This window comes from Electrona antarctica (assembly GCF_951216825.1).
Source record: "Electrona antarctica genome assembly, chromosome: 5".
Classification (NCBI taxonomy): domain Eukaryota; kingdom Metazoa; phylum Chordata; class Actinopteri; order Myctophiformes; family Myctophidae; genus Electrona; species Electrona antarctica.
Genome location: NC_136810.1, coordinates 32,350,508 through 32,372,230, shown reverse-complemented (window position 1 = coordinate 32,372,230; position 21,723 = coordinate 32,350,508). Strand labels below are relative to the sequence as shown.

The following is a 21,723-nucleotide window of genomic DNA, read 5'->3' as shown; positions in this document are numbered from 1 at the left end:
ATGAAAAGTGTGAAGGATCTCCATTTGTGATTGGCAATTATTTTGGACTCTGGGTGTAGTGAAATTATCTCAATAAGGAGAGTTGCTGCACCAGGGACTCCTATGGGCTGTGGTCGGTGGCTAATTATGTTATTATCTATGTAATACGGTGTTTTGTTATTAAAAGCAAATTTTTAATATACTGTAGCCAAGCAGCCTGTATCAGTTCTACATGTCTAACATTTGTAACAAACCAATCTACTTCGGTTGAGAATTCAGAAGCTGCTTCTGTAGACATAAGTGGGGCATGTATGCATTAGGAGACAGGATCCAATGCCATATTTACATGTACTGTATTTATCTATGGTCCTCCCGATAAGAGGCTCCTCAGTCCTCACCGACATGTGAGCCAGTAGGGGCAGCAGTGACAGTACAACATACTGTGCGAGGGGATTTTGGGGAAATCAAGAATTGGCATAACTAAATTAGGGGGGAGGGTGGATATTTGATGATTTTAAAGAAAGAAAAGCAAGTGTGTATATGTCTGCCTTTGTTTGTGATACACCAGCATGTGAAGGAATAATGGGTTTAATAATAGTAAAAAAGGTTCTCAATAGACCAGAGAAAACAAAGTTCAAGAAGAGCCATTTAATGCACAAAACAAGGCATTCATCTGCGATGGTTCGCGCCCTGGTCCGTTTAAAAATGCCTGTGAGCAACACTCCCTGTGCACTGTATTAATAGCGCTCACTGCTCCTAAACTTTAGGATGGGTAAATGCAGAGGAAATTGTGAAAATGTAGAGTGAGAAAATACACCACAGGAGTGGGCCTTTTTCCTTATACATGAATTTTATCTTGCTATTGTTGAGCACTTTGTACGGTTTTGAAAAGTGCTTTATAAATAACATTTTATTATTCTAGTTAGGACAGTAGCTAAATTAAATTCTTGTTAGCTTGCATTATGGGGTTTTTCCACATAGGTATTTAAACCTAGTAAACTAGTGTCCGTAGCTTTGGGTCATAATAGTATTTACACCAAAATGCCATAACGGTCTGATGAAGTCCTTTGATGATCTACGGTAGCAGTTCATCATTACACTGGATTATCACCACTTTCTCTGCACTTGGTATCACAGTTTCCATTGGATTTGATGCACTGTTGTGTGCTTTAGCAGCCACCAAGGAAGTTAGGAGGAATTGTCATGGGGTCATAATCTCTGAAAAATGGAGGTATGCATAATGTATACTGGAGCTGGAGCTTTGATAGTGGAAGGTGACTGGAAGATAAGCACGTTTCAACTCTCCTATATGCCCACTATATGCAGGCTGATGATATTTACGACACCTCTTTCTAGCCATGAGGAAACTAATGTACTGTCTATCTGGATGAAAGGACGACTCAGGAAAAGAATATGGTCAGTTGTGCTCACCTGGGAGTTTGCAATAGGTCCACTCCCATATTCTGGAGCAAAGTTCCTCTGTCGTTACATGGTATGGGAATGGCAGTTACACACACACACACACACACACACAGTAAAATCCTCTGTGTTAAAGACATAAACGGATGACATAAATAGATAAATGAACAATGAGGACTTTACTGTGTAAGAGAAAATTGGTGCACAGTTGAAACTTGAAATTCTTGGAATGTCAGTGCTGCATAGCTAGCCCCTTAAATACTATGCACAATCATTCAAACAATTGAAAATGTTGCTGAAAATCACAGAGTGGACGAATAGGCTGTATATGCATATTGGTAGATTAAACAATCTCACAAAAAATGAAAACCAAAACTATGGTTTATCTACAAGAATTATAAGGCTGAGAATAAGGACCTGCTAACCTTACCATATCCCCCAAAAGTATATTCATGGAAGTAAGTACATAAATCAGAGGATACAGTACTGCTACAGATGATCCAGTACTGCTACACGGTTCCCTGAGTAACCACCTCCACTGTTCTCAATTCAGCCTCTATTGATATAATGTATCATCACTTCCCTACAAAACCGTCATTTGAAATGTCTTACATCTGTCGGGGGCCCCATCATGGTCAACTTTCAAATTGACTGTGTGGTTGTTACAATTTAAAAAGTATACAAATAGTCAAATACATCAACAAAATATCTTAAAATGATATCCAGGTAACAGTAAATTATACTGCGAGCTCGTTCTAGCTGTTCAAGAAACAGTTGCAGCTGCCTATTTGAAATTTTAACATTTACAGCTGGTGAGGACGAAAAAAGTGTGCAGGTCAGAAAATACTAAGGTTGACTGCTCCTGAGATTCTATGGAGGTTTGCATGCAAGTGAAAAAAATGACAGTGTATCAGAGAGTGTAACTGCTGGACTGTTTCAGATAAAGATACTGTCTGTCAGAACATACTGTAGAGTGTAACGGTTAATAGGCACCTCTCAAAGGTCTGAGGTCATGGAGGTGTGGTCACTGTATTACTGAGAGGTCATATTAAGATCACCAGGCTAACAATCTCCTACATTGGTGCCTTTCATTCATTTTAATTCAACCTACCTAGTCAAATTACAACCTTCAAAATAAGAAAGGAATCAGTGTTTTTTGTTAGTGTTTTTGCATTGTTACTCCCACCCTTTGTTCAAGTATAGATAAGGGAAATATAAACAGGAATCCCAAGCCATTCATTTACTAGTGTTTATGCGTTCTAATGTTTGGCTGAGGGTTATATTAAGTAATTGCTGTGGGATGACTGAGCAAACCAATAGCGGTGCAATCTGAGGTGCAGCCCACTGGGGGGGCCCTCGGATACAAGAACATGACTGAATGTGAAGGAGTTCCATTGGCCATATTTAGACCGCAGCCATCTTGCCAGCAAGGTGCTACCTAGGTGATACTTCCCATAGACAGCCCATTCATCCAAACAGAAAAGTCCTATCTAATTATATTAAACAATGTCAAAATCACCAACATTGCAGCTCAGGGAAAGCTTGAATTATCCTCTTTCTGTAAAGTGTTTGTTTCATAAAAATCCACCCTAGACATTTTATGAGCTACTTCCTGTCAAGAAATTCCTTGCATGTGATTTTTTTCTAAGTGTTGGAGTTTGGAAGCGCTCGTTGAATATCACTCAATGGCCCATGCGTACCACCTGTTTTGAATGTGCACATACAAATGTACAGATTGAAAGAGGATAATTCAAGCTTTCCCTACAGCTGCCTGCAATGTTAGTGATTTTGACGTTGTTTAATATAATTAGAGAGGACTTTTCTGTTTGGATGAATGGGCTGTCTATGGGAAGTAGCACCTAGGTATCACCTTGCTGGCAAGATGGCTGCGGTCTGAATATGGCCAATGGCAGGTAGACGTTTTAGAGACAGCCTAGAAATGGGACCCCCTTCCCTCTTCTTCTCCTCACTGGAGGTGGGATAGCCGAGGTGTCCTGTATCGTCATGTCTTTCAGAGCACTACACAGCTTATTACAAAAACACAACAAATAAATACAAAATAAAAAGTGTCTTTTAGAAAAAACAACAAACTGATTGCCGCATCTTTGAGTAAGCAGTCCAACAGGTCAATTGTGAGGTCGGATGTTTATAAAGGTGTCAACACCTTGAGGCAGGGTTTTATAGAGACCAGCGCATCTCCTCAAAGTCCAAGTCCTCACCCAGGTTGGTGTCCGTCTCCAGGAGGCTCATGATCACAGCCATGGCAGCTTCGTCGTTGGTGAGGCTACCAAGACCAGGACCCACCATGCCGTCAAACTCCATCTGAGAGCTCTCCCCTGAAAAGGGAGGGGAGAAGACAAAAAAGTGAGGAATGTAGAACCAACCACAAAATGGTTCATAATAATACATATAACTTACATTACATTAGACTCATAGCATAGAAATTGCCCAAGTCATTTTTGGGCCAAATTGACACTTCTGCCCAACTCTAGTCTCCTAACACTGCTGCTTCATTGTGCATTAGTGTGGTTGCCAGAGGCAACCAGGATATAGTAATTGCCCGACTTTATTTCGTATAAACTTTTTAGGCTCCCTGTGACATCATCATCATAATCGTACTGTACTTAATTGCAATTTCCAAGAATTGCGCCTTTCTCTATCAGAATGCTTGTTACAATGTTACATTCCAAAATGCCTTAAGCAGATAGTGCCTTTAAGTAAACTTTTTGACTGTAACAAGCAATCTTATAGGCTAGACAACATTGGCAATAAGGCAGGACGAATCAGCAGTGTTAGGAGAGTAGAATTAGGCAGAAATATTATTTCCTACAAGCTGCCATTAAAAGGCAGATAAACGAAACTTAGGCAAAATGTGCATTTCTTTCTCATGATTGCCTAAGTCACCTAGATTGCCTAGGTAGAAAGTGATTTTTATTCCTTCTCGTGTCATTTATGCTATGAGGCTAACAATAATGTACTGAAGAACAGGGAAAATAGCTGATCTATTAAAGCTCACAATGTTGTTAGCTTGTAGATCTGCTATATTCTGTAATTTTGAAAATGTATTATTATTAGCCTAGCATGTCTAAAATAGCATGTCTAAAATAGGACAGGATAGGCAGGTTGAAAGTGATTCAAATTCACATCTCCATATGTAGCAGGTATAACGCAAAAAGGAACATTCCTATAAACATTCCATCATCTATTTGTCATAAATTAATTCCAGAATCACCCAACAATGTTCCAGCAGATTTCAATTTGATCACAGATAGAATTATAATGAAATATGATGCTCATCTAGATTGAATGTTCCATTTTAACTACAGTTGTACTGCCAGAGGAATGTGTCCCCCAGATGTGAACTTGAGGCTAATAAAATATCTAAACTGAGACTAGACAGCTGTTTCGCAAACACATTAAGAGAGGGACTAAAAGAGCTAGAAGAGCAGAGATTATATCTCTCTTTTCCTTTTCAGATGAAAAGCCCATTGGATTCAAAGGTTTTGGTGTCAATTCTTTACAAAATAATATACACAACGTGTATTGGAGGCGAGATCCTTTGTGCCCTGAGGCTACACTGTCCTACCACGACACTAAGCTTTTTCAAGTGGATGGAGGGAGGGTACCCATGAGTGTTTCTCCTCCAGAGAATGGCACACCCTGGGACTCATCTTCTGAATTTGATGTTGCTGGCATTTCCACATCCGTCGACTCCCCATTTGGCACCTAGAGACCAAAAACAAGGACAAATTAATTACAGTACGCCCACAGACACGTACACAACAAATTCTTTTTTCAAAAGACTTACATTTTTGCTAGCTTGACTGTGAGCTACTGGGGACTTATCCTGCAGTAGACTGAATGGGCTGGCATTGCCACTCGAAGGAGACGAGTTCATCCTAAAGCAGACAGACAACAGACTGAATGAGTAAAACCTAAATAATGAACCCTAAATATACAGTTGGAGGGTTTGGCTTCCACAACAGTGCAGAGAGACTGCAATTAAATTCAAATGCCTCATATCCAGAGTGTCTTCCAAAGTAGGCTACAATGTCAGAATAAGAGGCATGTTCACAGAGGAGATTGTGTGCACGTGTGCACATCTTGTACCTGTATTTAGGACAGGTGCTGGACATCAAGGATGACACACAAATTAGTAGTCTAATCAGTAGGCTGGAGTGAAGTCCATCTTTAATGGCACAACATTTTGACCTTATACTGTAAGTCGTTGTGGAAGAAATGACATGGTTGCTTTAGAGGCCTTCAACACGAGAACGGCTCGGGCTTGAAAATATTAAAGTTTTGAGCGTCCACATTGCGGTTATGTTAATTATGCATGTAGTCCAGACGAGAGCGGTAGAGCTCCGGACACCCAGAGAAAGCTGCGTGTAGTGTAGGCTATATTATATGTACGGCCTGTAAAATGCATATATATGTGGCATTGTGGCATAATCATTCAGTAGGCATAGGCATAATCAACTGTAGCTGATGTTTTTCTTTCTTTTCATTACAAATCATTACAATTTTAATGATTTTACATAGGCCTACTCATATTCTCAATCATATATCCTCTTCTGCCAGAAGTAGGCTACAAAGTAATGTATATGAGATTTGCAGATCTTAAAGCTCATGAGGGGCAGCATGATGTATTGTGAACTTTAATATGAGTTTGACTTTGGAGATTGAATATATATATATTGTGTGCAGCAGCACAACAACTCTGAATGTCAGATAATTGCTCGTTAATAGATTGATTGATTCCACCTGCTGCCTGCACATCGCTAAACATTGCACATAGGCTATACAAAAGTATGAAAAAGAGGAATTAGAAACCGTGAAAACAGGCCGTTTATAGAGGAATATGGACAGTAACCCAAGAAGACAAAGCACTTTGCGTGCAGTGTGCACTGCGCAGTCAGACCTGCATGCCAGAGAGGTAGGCTGGACAGACGGCTGTGTGGCTGTGCTGCCTATCTTTATACTATAGCCTGGCTATATACTAATCTATTCTACACTACACCATTAGTAGGCTAACAATAATCATCCGTTTTTTTCTTGTCTTTCCAGATTGGTAATCACCATAATTTATATCTGTTCTCCGAAAATAGCTCATCTACAAGCTCACTGCATGGCTGCAGATCGGCTATTTTCGAGATTTATTGACATTATGTGCAAATATAAAATAGCTGTGATACTGGAGGTGGAAAGTCTGGTGACGTGAGGTTAGTTTGGAGGGGGTGAGGGGACTATGGTGTACAGCATTCGCTGTACACATGGAGACGACAAAGTCGCGTCTCCAAAGTTTGCCACTCTGGGAGGTGGTTTCAAAATTAGCCGGTTAAGTCCCCTAAAACGCTGTCTCTGTGTGGCAGAAAGGGCAGATCAGCTAAATACTTGCCCGGGTAACGCAGAATACGTCCTCATGTGGACACTTAATCTAACCTTTATATTTTACTTATAAATGATCATTAACTTATTTACTTATATATTTTACCACCACTTATGATACTTTATATCCATTGTGATATTTCATAGCTTGTAGGCCCCTAGATGTCTCCACTCTCCACTAGGCCTAATACAGTAGATATCGTTTTGGTGCAGCCTATCTTGTTATGATTCAGTTGTCCTTGGAGCAGCAACAGTAGAACTACGATTTCTGCCCTGCACTCTTCTTGGCAGAACTACCATACCACCGATTGAGTGTTAAAAATAAATCTGCCTGATGAAGACCTATATGGTCAAAATGTTGCACCATTAACGCAAATAAATTGTGGAAGCTTTAAACCAGTGTGCGGATGTTTTTACCTTCTTCTCCAGAATAAGAGCCATGAATCATTGTCAGTCAACAACAGTGTTAAGTGTTCAGGAATAGTGCTTGCAGAACAAGGATGTTACAAAGAACAAGCAAACAGCGAAATGGAAAAACACCATTTCAGCCTCTCTCTCTCTCACCTGTTGTAGTCCAACAGCTCGTTGGCAATCTGGGTCCCTATGCTTCCAGCATAGATCATGGTACCGGGGGTGGCAGAGACTCCTGGAATAATTGGTAGAAGCTTTTTGCCATCCTCTACAATAACATAAAATAGTTCTAATTTAGTCTTTAGAACAACAACAACAACAACAACACTGAAGAAATGTAAATGTTCCACTTAAACAGTTGAACTAACCCTCGCAGGTCTTGCTTGGTTTCTCAAGCTTGATTCCTGACTGGCTTGTTCGAATGTGGTCATGCCTTTGCATAGAATGGAAGAAATAATATGTGGTGAGCTGAATAATACACATTTATCACACACCAGGTATATTATGCTTGTGTATACAGTATAATAATATTGTTCATGCACAGAGGCGAAGAAAAGGTGAAGGTGAAGAAAATGCTGAAAAATGCTTGTACTCACGATATGACTGTATTAGTTGACACAATGTATTCTACTTCTTTGGTCCAGGGATTTACAAAACTAAACCACTGACTTTGCAGAGTGACAAAAGAGCTATTTTTCATTTTGAACTTATAGCAGTTTGTTTCAATTCTTTCTTTACTCCGTAGCACTGAAGGAAAGAAAAGAGTCCTAAGTTAGAAAATGGAACCAACAAACATATGCTCCAGTATTTTCCATGTGTTATGCTGTGCTGCAATTCATCTAATGTAGAACAAAGTTTATATCCAATCACAATGAGTGTATTTTTATAATCACCATGATAATCTTGATTCAATGCTCTGCCCAAATACAGTTTGCAAGACCATTGATGTAAAATATTTATCTTATACTGTTTGGCAAGAGTAAGACATGATGAGAACACTACTGACAGATCAGAAGCAAGAAAACAATGGATGTGAGATGAGATCTATGAACACTGGAACTTACTTACCTTTTCGATGACTATCAGCTAAGTGTGGTAAATCATCTTGATGGAAGTACTCATAGCATGATGTCCCAAGTAGTTCCTGGGGAAGATATCCTAGAATGGTTGTCGCTCTGGTGGTAAGGACATATAAGACCACATATCTTAATTGATTTGTTAGACTGAATTCACTACAGTAATCCAACTCTTTGGTCCACTGAGGGTTCACATTTATTTATGTATCTATGATAATAGGTGAATCCAATAATCCATTACTTCATTATGTAACTCATTACGAACCCCACAATAAAAATCTATCCTATCAACAAACAACTGCTTTTTTGGATAATCACAGTATTAATTTAGCATAATATCCTTTTTTCTGTAGCATTCACAGACACTAATACCGTAGCTGGTCAAATTACATTATTCTCATCAGCACAAAGTCACATCAAACAGGCTTATATGAATTTAGACCTGCTCAGATGATGCTTTCACAAATAAATGATTCTGTGGACAAGCTGACAAATTTGTGATTCAAATATGACGAATCAAACAGGGACAGGATCATATGCTGATGAGATGATGCAACATGAAAGCAATGCACGATTGACATGATATGGAACCCACTGAGCATTTATTTAGTCAAATAGACGTCTAATATATATCTAAATGGCTGTCTAATTAGACAACTATTGCTCAGTGGGAAGCTATTAAAAATAAGAATAATCTGCACTGGGTATATTTCTAGTGCTCCTCTACTCTGTAACACACTTACCTTAGACCTAGCAGAGGTGGAGAGAGAGAGAGAGAGAGAGATAGTCGAGAGAGAGTCGAGAGTCGAGAGAGAGAGACAGACAGACAGACAGACAGACAGACAGACAGACAGACAGACAGACAGACAGACAGACAGACAGACAGACAGACAGACAGACAGACAGACAGACAGACAGACAGACAGACAGACAGACAGACAGACAGACAGACAGACCTTGACAGCACAATGGAAAATGTAAGATGTTAAATAACGAAGAAGCACAAGATGACCGCTACCTTTGATCAACAAAGGTGAACTTGCCATCCATGGCACAGCGCGTGATGAATTCTGTGGGTTTAACCCGAACCTCCCCATTGATCTGAGGGGAGGAGTGGGAATGGACACGGCCCACTGCCACCAAGCAGCTGAAATGGGAGCTGTCCTTTTCCGGGTCGCCCTCGCCTTCTGTCCCCAGTTGGCTGGTGGGCCAGCTGCGCATGTAGCCTGTACAGTGGACTGTGCAATACTTCTGAGACTCTGCACAAACATGGACACAAATTACACCAATGCTAATCCGCGTTCAATGATCAATCAAATTCATAATTTACAATTGTTATCAGAGTTGTAAAATAATTATGTCAAATCAACTGACAATTATTCCAATCCAACAGTGCAAATTGCAATGGTGGGCTCCAATGTGAATTGGATGGATACGTTCTCTTCCCTACCTTTCTTTTTTGAAGTGGCAGCTTGAAATTCCTTGTCCTCTACTTTGACAGTGATCTTGTTGTACTTCATGCGGCAGAAAAAGGAGCGCCGTGCACCGGAACACAGACGTGACGCAGCGACTGGGAGGTCAGCCTGCACCTGCAGACCAGCTACGGACAACAAAATGGTGCTAGTTACACAATTGTTTATTTTTATCATGAACACAGACCAGCTGGGAACAAGATACCAGTGTTAAAACATTAACCACACACACACACACACACACACACACACACACACACACACACACACACACACACACACACACACACACACACACACACACACACACACACACACACACACACACACACACACACACACACACACACACACGCGCCTTACTTTTAGCATCTATTAGCCGTTCGCGAGGGAATAACTCAGAAGCTGAAAGCTGCTCCTTTACTTTGCCCATATCCTTAGGGTGAATGTAATCAAATAGACTCTGTCCAATCAGCTCCGACTGTAGAAAGAAAAAAATAATAATTCTATACATTCTAAGCAAATTCCATGCTCTTCATCAATTTTTGACCTGAAGCAATTCCAGGTCAAAGCATATATTTTTGTATATCCCAAGATAATGGACCCCAAATATACAGTTTTACGAAAAGTAGAAGCTGTACCTGACTGTAGTTCAGTATCTTTGTGATGGTCTCTGAGACAAAGACAATTTTTCCACGATCACAGCCTACCACAAACAGGAAGCCATCTGCAGCCTGGAGAGCCAAAATAAAAAAACAGGTTATTTAAACTTAATGTAAGTACACATTGCCTCAGGAGTGATCAAGATGTATCAGAGAGAATTTTTCAGATTCCATTCCGATTGGCTACGACTGGCTTCCAAAGATTGCGGGCCCTGGTTAGGCAGACCTGCACTCCGAGGTGTTTTTGTCAAGGTTTTACAATTTATTTTTATTAGACCAGGCACACTGACAAACACACTCCCTATGTTTAAATTAGGCTGCTCTGGACGGGAGCTACACCAGAATGTTACGTGTGGTACTGAACATCAACCAGGACGAGCACATCACCAACAAGCGTCTGTACGGGGCATTACCAAGTGTAACAGAGAAGATAGCAGTAAGGAGGATGAGCTGGCCACTGCCACTGACACCAAGAACTCCCGGCCAAAAAGCTTGTACTGTGGGAACCAACACACAGGCATCGATCGAGAGGACGTCCCACACCGACCTACGTGGACGTACTAAAGAAAGATGCTGGTGCAGAAAGCACAAATGAGCTGGACAGATGTATGGAGAACCGAGATGACTGGAGACGCCGATGGAGGGCTCGTCTGAGGACGACGTAGAGAGAGTGACGACACATCTTCACAAGGAATTTCCAAAAGTTTACTCTGTCCGTTCGAATGAAAATACCAAGGATACGTCAGCGGACAAGTGACTGATTTATAAACGGCTTCGAGTCTGTGTTACTTCAGTGTTGCGTAGCATAATAGTGACATCACTGACCAATCCTTGGTATCTATCTTTACCGTTCATGTGTGCTGAGCGAGCAGCAGCAGCAGCAACAACAGCTGCAGCCTATATTATCACGGTCGCTCGCACTAATGAAACAAAACACTACACGCGGTGACGGTACAGGATTATTATTTCATGTCAAAACATTCAAGTATCAAAAGATGATGTACACATTACTTTACCTGGGTACTTTAGTACCCAGGTAAAGTAATGTGTGCGTCACTCTGAATATTTAACTAAAGTTTTCCACATATGTCCAAAGTCATTTCTGAAAAAGACATAAGCCTAACCTTAAAAAAAAAAATCATACTTTGTTGATATAACGCCATTTAGCTCAATGATATAACGTTATGATGTGATATAATAATAATAATAATATAGCAGCGGGTAGCCTATTTAAGGGCCAGTCAACTGTCTTCCGTGAGAACGTTACCCCCCCCCCCCCCCCCTCTTGCCGGTCCGCGAACATCTTATGAACTGTCAGCCGGTCCGTGACAATATAAAGGTTGGGAACCCCTGCCATAGACGACCTTACAGGCGTATGTAAAGGCTCAATTTATGTAACTTAGATAGCATTTTATGTAGAGTTGTAGACATACCACTATATAGTATATACAGTATGCATAGTTTCATTATATAGAAATTCCACTGTTAGGTTCTTAGCTTACGTATGATTCATTTTTATGTATATGATGTATTACGTTTACATTATGTTTTTTGTTCTTGCTTATACTGTAAATTGCTCTGGATTAAGAGCGTCTGCTAAATGCCTAAATTGTAAATTGTTTTAAGATAATGGAATAGAGGGTATGCGCGTGACATCATCATCAAACCAGGAAGGTATGCGGGAACGCCCACTGAGTGCCAAAAAACTACTTTCTGGCCTTGACAGCCCATACATCCAAACAGAAAAGTCCAATATGATTGCATTAAACTACGTTAAACTACGTTAAACTCACTTTGCCACTCACTTTGACACTCGATTTGCCATTCACTTTATGCATGCGCATAGCCTCTATAGCTTTCTCTAAAATAAATCCGATTTTGTGAGGTCAACATGATAACTTATGAGACAATGACAGGGAGCTATGCCCTGTTGACTTATGTACTAAGTGGGGTAGAAACATAAATGTCAAGGAAACCTGCTATGCAGTTTCAAAGCTAAATAAACACAGTAATGTAGGTAGTAAAGCTTAATGAGTATTATGCACAACACGGTTAGGTTGTTCTAGTGGAGGCCATGGCCAGATAATGACTAATGAGCTTAAAATGTCTTGCACTTGACCTTGGAGAAGCAGACCTCAGTTGTTAGAAAGAAACACCCTGAGCATGGTTTAAGATTATTTAAAAAGGGGTACCTATGTAATAAACCTAAAATGTTTAATTATGTATTAAAATGAAAGTTTGGCACCAGTTTGGCCACTGCTATGCCCTAGTATAGAGATAATGTGTACCGATTTGAGTGATGTTCGGACAAACCCTGTAAGAGCAATATCATTTTTATGACGATTGTTTAGCAAAAATCCTTGTGGTGCTATAACAGGCCGTTGTGAAAAATATGGGACAGAGGTTCTGCTCTGGTCGGCCGGAGATTAGCTGCTTACAGACGGACACAAGGACACAAACACACACACACACACACACAGAGGGACGGACAGGGGCGAAAATATAGTCTCGGCCACGCCTTCGACCTTGCGGAGATAATCATTTATCATCTGTGTTATGTTTGCATTTACATGCATTTACCTTAAGGACGAGGTGTTTGAGTTCCTCATCAGGAAGGAATGATGGCTTGTAGTTTGCTTCAGTAAAAGAGCCAGTGGAACCTGAAGAACAGGGACAATTTCAGGATACATTTACAAGATAAGACACTGCATGCAATAAAGAAATTCACTCTAAATCAGTGAATAAGGGAATGTAGGGTCTGAAATGAACCATTTAGCTGACCAGCGTGCCAGTCTGGTAGATGAATTCTACCCGCCAAACTTATTTTTTTGCAGACCGAAATATGTAAGTATATATACAGTGCACAGCATGTTTGTGTTGTATATCATATATATTTATCTGCATTATAACATATTATGGTGGTGAATAAATGTAGTGGGGAGAGCATAGTGGAAAGTGTGCTTTGAAATTCAAATACATTAAACACTATATAGAAATACAACTATCCTAGATTTATAAACGAAAGGGTCACATTTCTTCCGTGGTGCTCGGATGCTGTCAATTTGTAACCTGACTCCGCCAGATGGGGCAGCAGAGAATACACTGGGTTCACCCCTCCTGCTCCCATCTGGGAACTCTCAGGCAGACTTGATGCTCCGGCCACAAAACGGCCTGGCCAATCAGCGGCTCTGCTGCCCCATCTGGCGGAGTCAGGTTAGTCAATTTGAGCCCCTGGGCGAAAGAGTTACCTTTAAGAGATTTGAGGTGCTGCACAGCCATTCTGAGCACAGTGAGTTTGTCTAGCTTTCGTGACATGGGGTTACAGGTGGGGATCATGGCCGACAGCTCATCAATCAGATTGTTCATCTTGTCCCTTCGACGCTTCTCAATCTGACTGTGGGGCTCCCTGCAAAAGGTATCAGATGAGCTTATCAGGATACATACATCATTTTCTGCATGTATGCCGCAGGTCAAGAGGTCATACAAACTGTAGCATGCATATCATTTCTGAGAATCTAAATATATAGACGTCTGTCAGAGACATTGTAGATGTGACAGTGGGCAGTGAGCATGTCTCCAGCTTGGCTGGGCATTCCAACAAACTGAATGGGCTCTATGTCATAGTAACCTCGCGTCACCAGGCTTTCCACCTCTGAGGAAAGCCTGGTCTGTGTTACAAAATTGCCGTGTAAACCGGTCTGAGCGGATGATATCGTTACGTCATGTTGTAGTCATTGTTTTGTAGTCATCAGGCAGGAACCATCATCTTTCCCTCAAATGAAGAACAATAAAAGCTCTCGTAGCCTGCAGCTTTTATTGAGAAAAATCTGTTTGAGGGAAAAGGAAGTTCCAGATTGATGGTTCCTGACTGATGACTACAAAACAATGACTACAACATGACGTAGCGATATCATCCGCTCCCGACCGGATCATAAACCCGAAAAGGAAGGCTGCCCAGGCTAATGCCATAGACTTATAAAGGATAGAGGGTGGGCTGCCCCGCCCCCTGCCATTCATTTCAATGTAAGTTTCTCAGTGGCGTTTTGAAGCACCCGGAAGAACGGTCTACTTCCGCATTTTTTCAATTTGGACACCAAACTTTAGTGTCCAAAATGCGGAAGTGCTCAATGTTAAACCTCCACTGCACAGGGTTTACTCGTGATAAATGCACCGGCCCGCCTGCAGTCCCAGCTCTGACCAGTAGGGCCGAGTGCTTCAACATTGGCCAGCCCTTCTGGGGGCTTGCTCTATGCACACAACATTTTGGAAAGAACTTTCCAAACTTTCCCTACTTCCTTCACAGGTGTTACCGATGATACTAATGAATGCTCTGTTCCATTCTGGTCAAGCAAAGTCAGGGTGCTGCTATTGTGCATGTTGGCTCACTGGAAACTACACCAGTGGGTCTCAAAGTGTGCTGAGTGGATTCCAAATGGCCCGTACGGTTGTGTAACTCTGAGTGTACAAATGGAACCAAAAGGCAAGGGTCAATTTGGTTCCATTGGTACACTCTCAGAGTTCTTGGGGTCCTTGAAAATAAAATGTTTGAGAACCATTGCACACTAAATGGAACAAAGCCTTAACTAGAAGTGCCCCTCGGGGCACAGGTCTCCACCAGGATTGATATTTGGATAAAATCTGAAGGACTAATATAATGAAGGTTTTGCACATAAGTTGGCCTTCTGGTGGCGCTCCAAAAGGTAGAATTGAAAAATACAGGCTAGACGTTTTTCCTTGGCCTGTAAGCATACCAAGTTTTATGGTGCAGTTACTGTATATGTAAAGATGCGACTTGGCCTGTTATATCACCACCATGAGAAAATGTGACATTTCTTCCCCAGCCTAGTGGGTATATGAGTTCAGTTTCACTGCAATCCAACACTGCGTTGATGATTTGCGGCATTTTGTACAAAACGGGCCACTCCTGAAAACTTTGAAGCCAATCAGGATGGAATATGAGAAATCAAACAGACCCTTCTTGATCACATGACTATAGAGATCATGTGTACCCATTTGTGTAAAATTTGGATAAAATCTGAAGGAGTATTACAAAAAATGTGTTTTGCATAAGTCGGCCTCCTGGTGACGCTATAAAGAGCAGATGTGAAAAATACAGGGCAATGGTTTACCTTGGCCTCTAGTGTGCATACAAAGTTTTATACAGATCGGTGCAGTTATAGGTACAAACACAAATCGGCCAGTTATAGCGCCACCATGACACTGAGGTAAGACATTTCAAGTGGCATTTCTTCCTGGGCCTAGTGGGAATGTGTGTGCAACATTTCACGGAAATCACACAATGTGTTCATGATTTGTGACATTTTGTTCCAAACGGAGCAGTCCTGTGAACTTTGGAACCCAATCTTAGCCAATCAGGAATAGGATGGAGTTTGAAAAAGATTAGCTGTCCACAGACGGAGTGCAAAACATACTCTCTCCTCATGCCTTCGGCCTGATGGAGACAATTAGTATCATCGGTAACACCTGTAAAGGAAGTAGGGAAGTGGCCCGGATGTAGGAAGAGTTATTCTGTGTGCATAGAGCCCAAGAGGCGAATAGCAAGAGTCGCGATCTTTGGTTTACTTCCCGTGTGGGCGGACACATTATTAGCAGACGGGAAGAATGTTGAAGTCTATGGAGGGTATGCGTGTGACATCATTATCAAACCCGGATGTTATGCAGGAATGCCTACTGAGTGGTAAAAAACTACTTTCTGGCCTTGACAGCCCATACATCCAAACAGAGAAGTCCTATCTGATTGCATTAAACAACGTTAAACAATGTTAAACTCACTTTGCATGTTGCTTTGCCACTCAATGTGCCATTCACTTTAAGCATGCGCATACCCTCTATTCATTTCCAATGGGAGAGTGAACATGAACACAGCTTATGAACCATTCCTTAGCTCCATGGTCACTGAACTAAATATTGGACCAAATCACCACAAGGCACACAATATTTCCAAGATATTCATACTACAATCAGGAGAAAATCTACTTCGTTATAGACCTTTCTTTATCCCAGCAACAAACTCTCGCGAGATTTGACAGGAGTCCGGAAGAGTCTCTCTGTCCATCTGCAGAGATTGGCAGAGGAAGTGTAGCACCCAGGATTACATTAGATAATTGACACTGGGTGAAAAATAGGTTGCAAAATTGTGGGATAAAAAATTATATTAAAAAAAACCCCCAAAAAAACGTTTGCCAGCCAAGTCTATGGACTTTAATATTTGTTTAGGTCAGTTATGATGTAATTTGTTTGCCAGCCATGTCTGTGGACTTTAATTTTTGTTTAGTGCAGTAAATGACAACGTAAGCCATATCTGTCCGATATAAATACTCCCCTCGCTGTGCCCCTCACTTTTTTGATTAAAAAAAAATATATATATATATACACACACAGTCACACACACACACACACACACCGGTATATCTTTATATTTCGAATTTATGGCGATTCATATTTTTATATAATAATTAAAAACAAAATGCAGGAAACGAGTAGAGTGGCTGCTTCTTCGCCTGAAAAGAAGCCAGCTTAGGTGGTTCGGGCATCTGGTTAGGATGCCTCTCGGGCGCCTCCCTAGGGAGGTCCTCGAGCTCTGGTGGAGCTGTTGCCCCCGCGACCCGACTACGGATAAGCGGTTGAAGATTGATGCATGCAGGAAACAAAAATATGTAGGAAAATACACAGTATGTTTTAAATTATTTTTTACTGGAGAGGGTATTTAAAAATATAAAATATACCTGAAGCATTTTATTTTTACATGTTGGTCCTCGTCGTCTGACCTGCAAGATTGGTCATCTTCCATATCTGTGTCAAGAATGGAAGACCTGGGAGAAAAGTGACAATGACAATTAATAGGATATAGTCATAGAATTTATTTTTCAATGACATCAATTCAAGGCTGCTGATTACCAGCTTTCATTAGGTTAACAAACACTTTTACATAGAAACCACAACTAAGCTTACTGGTTATCAATGCTACCCTTGCGCTTCCTTGGCATCTCCATGCTTGAGGATATGCCAGCGGCTGAGGTTGGGATCATCAGGTTGAGCAGAGAGACAGAGTCGCTTTGGTTTTCCACCACCAGCATATCTTCTGGAGAATGCAGACAAAGCAGGTTGCAAGTAGCAGTGAGGATTAATGCAGAAATAATACTAATACAAATCCCTCATACTAGTGCATTTCCTTCAAGTGTTTATTTTAATGAAAGATATTTATATACGATTTTAAACACAAATCAAAACAGTCACAATACAGAGCAATACAAGCATCTGCTTCAATACAGATGGACTGCATGATTCAATTATGAAATCAACGCTGCTCTGTGACATGAATAGAAATGCTGAGCAAGCCCAGTTGACCTGGATTTTGGATCAAGGAGGCAAGGAGAAATATCTAAGTGATTTTCAAAGTGTTTGGTTAGCTAGGAGGAACAGTGACCAAAGTGACAGATCTGCATTTTTGATCTATGGTAAAGAGATATCAGTAAATAAGGTTATATTGTGGTCATATTAAAACATATTCAGTGACTACTATGAAGCTCATACAGTAGAGCAGAGGTTCAAGTGGTGGCGTGTGGGCCACTGGTGGTCTATGAATGTATTGCATGTGGTCCCTGGCCATGACATTTTGGGTTGTTTTGGAGAAAGCTGTTGGTATTTGTGTGATATGAGAACAGTGGAATTAAGGATCAGGCAGAATTCCCAGAGCTCACGATAAAGTATTAGTATTAAATGTTTTGCAACTATGTTGCGATTTGAGAGGTTTTTTCCACACTGACTGATTGAATTAAGTACGGGGCTAGGTTAGAGCCAGAACATGATGAGACTCTGTCCCCGTCTACCACTATATCCAAGAATAGACAACTCAATGTGCAACTCAATTTAATCTTTGCCCATATCCACACTCAACACAAAACTAAATATTTTATTCTGGATGGTAGTGCCTGGCTCACAAACAAATTGCTTGGAAACCCTTGCATTAGAGTGATCTGTAAGGAAAAACATATAAGAGCAACTCTTCCTCAGGTGACTGAAAATGTCAATGCTAAGATGTGATCAGAGTGCAAGAACTGTATCAATCACACATGTGTACTGTCTGTGTACACACAAGACTACAGCGCGAGATGTCCTTAGATAGAATCTATTTTTAACTATGCTCCAGCTCCACAAATCCAGTGACCCAAATAACCATCAACATCATCGGCAACCTGATTTTTAATCTTGCCACCTCCAGGAAAGAAATGTTAGGAAATGTTTAGGGTTTGGAAGATGGGAACTAGATGCTCACACACGTTACTGATTGTTCTCTCATGAGTCGTCTTTCCAAATTTTGTCCATTAATCACTCCCACTTGTCCCCAAGTTTTCTCCACTCAGATTACCAATGACCCAGGGCAGTGTACTCCTATGAAGTATGAAAGGCTTTGATGTCACAGAGAAAGTTATTTTGAGAATTGTTTGTCTTTTAATCATATTATGTTTCTTAATATTGACCTGATGGCTTACATAACTGCATAAGTAGCAGATCTTCAGCCAGACTGCCATTGTAAATGGCATCATTCATAAAGGTACTGGGTCACAAACAGTGGCAAGTGAAGTCAGTGTGAAGGCTGAATAACTGAACATTTGTCTCTTGTGACATGTAAACATACAAAGAGAAAAAACTCACTCTTGCCACTGTGTGCGACCCAGTACCTTTATGAATGATATTGATCTAAGAGGATATCGCACTACGGAAGTCAGTCCACGGTGGTAACAAGAAAAGTTCTTTAAATGCTATACTGTACATCAACATCTTTAAACAGTGTGACATCTTTGGATGCTTTACCTCTATTGTGTATATGATTAGGGGTAGACACACACATTCAACATGAAACAATATGTCATAAAACAGTAACATCACAATAATGGGCCCAGCTGTATAAAACAGCACAAAACAGCCATAAAAACATACTCTCTCCCCATGCCTTCGGCCCACAAGCCAGGGTGCCACTTGGACAAAAATATACAAGATAATACATTAAGGGAATGAAAATGAAAATGTTTAATTTAGTTTATTTTGGTCAGTTTTTTAGTAACAAAGTTTAGATTTCATATAGTAATACAAGAAAATGTCAACTTCCTGTTGATTTTTATTTTTGAAGATCCAGAGTCCAGATCCACGGATCTAGTCCGGTTTGATGACGTTCTATTTATTGTCAGAATTAGCTTTGTTTGTGTTCGTTTACAGGCTAAAAGAGAGCCCCCAAAGCCTCTTCACAGTACAATGGATGTCAACGAGGAGCATATTTTGAATTATCAACTTCTAATCAATGGAGCAATTAATTTTTTTTCTTTCCCACCTCATGGCAAGGTAACTTAGTCTTACACAACCCAAACCTCTACCAAAGTGTCCTAGCCATTTTAATCTTCATGCATGAAACTCATGCATGAAGCCATTCAATGTTTTTATTTTCAAAATATTTTTATTTAAATATTCAATGACAGAAATCCCCCACGCCCCAACCAGACATATCCCAACTTGATAATTAAGCCAATTCCACGTTCCCTTGCCTCTCTACAAGTGCTCCATCTCTGCTAACCCCCACAATAGGTAATTGGGAGGGTGAAGATAGCCACGATTCTCCTCCGATAGTCGGGCCGTCAAGCCAACCATCTTCTTTTCACCTGACAGTGAAGAGCCCCACCAGGGGGGCAGGCAGCCACAATGTTTTTAATATACAATAAAATAAAAAATACAAACAAATAAATACAAATATTGGTGGTTTCTGCACATAACCAGCATACTAGTCATTTGACATACATTTTATATAACTGTCACAGATCTAAACATGCACATAAGAGGTATTTACTATTTAGTGCAGTTAAAGCATGCCATTAACTGCACTAAATACAGTGTCAATATGTGAGAATATTTTGTCAGATTTAAATCAGATTAGAAGAATGATAACAATTTTAAAAGTAGTAGTAGTGTAGTAGTAATAGGCTAATAGTAGTCTGCTGAGCCTATTTCACTTATTCACAAATGTTCCCAAACTTTATTTGCAAATGCACACATGTATGTCTGTAATTTTAAATGCAACTGCATTGGGTAGCTTCCAGCTTGCACTGAATCATGTCACCCAAGTGAAGTTGAACTTGTAAACACAATTTGCGAGTTGCGACACAAGTGAGATTAGGCAGTTTGTTGTGGTTGGATTGGATAATTCCAAAAGAACGAATGTTATGTTTCCTCTAGGCCTATTATAAATATTACAATAAGCTCATTATTATGAGAGCAGAGCACCATACCTTCAGTTATCATAAATATAGTTTGATTATTGGCATATATTATTAGCATATGTTTGATTATTAGCATATATATATATATATAATATAGCATATATATATATAGTAAAACACTGCACATTTGTGTAGGCTTAGCAAACGATTGGTTAAATAATAACCAAAATGTGTGTATTAACAAAAACACGCATACTAATAAACACAATAAATAAGTAGGTCATTTAAACTCACCCAACAACATTCCCCACATTGACTTCATAATAATAAAGGCTCGTCGTCCAGCAGAACAAGGCCTACTGTTAAAAAGTACAACTGATACATCGCAGTACGATGGTGTCGCTCATCAAAAAGAACAGAGCACTAAGCTCAGCGTCGCGATTCGACGCTTATTAGATTTGTTGTTTTTGACGAGTGACACTGACACTATATTTGCGCAATGCTAAGCTAACGATAGCTCTAAGCTCGAGCTGTGGCGTGTGTGTGTGTGGGTTGGGGGGGGGTATTTATTTACGTCCAAGCTCTTAATGCTTCAATAATAACACCACTCGTCTGTTAGATACAACACACACACTCACGACCCCAATAAGCCATGTGCCGAACGCACCGTGCTGGTCTTCAGACATCAAGGGTGGTCGGTCTACTCTTCATCACCGCCATGGATCAGATCACCAGAAGGAAGGAAGGAACGAGCAAGTTTGCTCTACTGATCTACTGACCCACTTTTGAGAAGCGCAAAGTTGTGCCAGCCGCGGCGATGCTGTGCTGCGCCTGTGTGTGCGCAACACACGCACAGCTTAAAGGATCTCCTCTCCTCCGTGGCGCCCATCTCTGCTTCGATCACATTACCTGCTTGTTATTACCATTATTAAAGAGTTGTTGTGCGGCGCTCAACAACTCACCTGCTGCCCGCTCGTCCGTCAGTCCGTCACCGTCGCCGGCCGCTACATTCCTCGCCGACATTGCTGGAGGAGCCAGAGTGTGACTATAATGTTCCCCAGGAGGATTCCTGGATGGGCTAGAAAAA

The 21,723-nt window shown here is 40.7% G+C and overlaps 1 protein-coding gene across 2 annotated transcripts; it reads right to left on the bottom strand.

Moving 5' to 3' along the window:
* Positions 1-489: 489 nt before the first annotated feature.
* Positions 490-21,362, bottom strand: bmal2 (basic helix-loop-helix ARNT like 2). Of its 2 annotated transcripts, none has more exons than XM_079502050.1 (16): positions 21,275-21,362; positions 17,380-17,506; positions 17,154-17,240; positions 13,656-13,813; positions 12,988-13,067; positions 10,387-10,479; positions 10,109-10,226; positions 9,724-9,873; positions 9,292-9,532; positions 8,266-8,372; positions 7,794-7,944; positions 7,566-7,630; positions 7,351-7,465; positions 5,207-5,297; positions 5,025-5,124; positions 490-3,734 (listed from the first exon to the last, which is right to left on the bottom strand). In XM_079502050.1, exons 1-16 carry the CDS (start codon positions 21,288-21,290, stop codon positions 3,577-3,579), a joined length of 1,857 nt encoding a protein of 618 aa, XP_079358176.1. In that variant the 5' UTR covers positions 21,291-21,362; the 3' UTR covers positions 490-3,576. The 2 variants fall into 2 exon arrangements, with proteins under 2 accessions (XP_079358176.1, XP_079358175.1); XM_079502049.1 differs by lacking the exon at positions 21,275-21,362 and adding an exon at positions 20,931-20,976 and having other exon boundaries at positions 17,380-17,509.
* Positions 21,363-21,723: the final 361 nt, after the last annotated feature.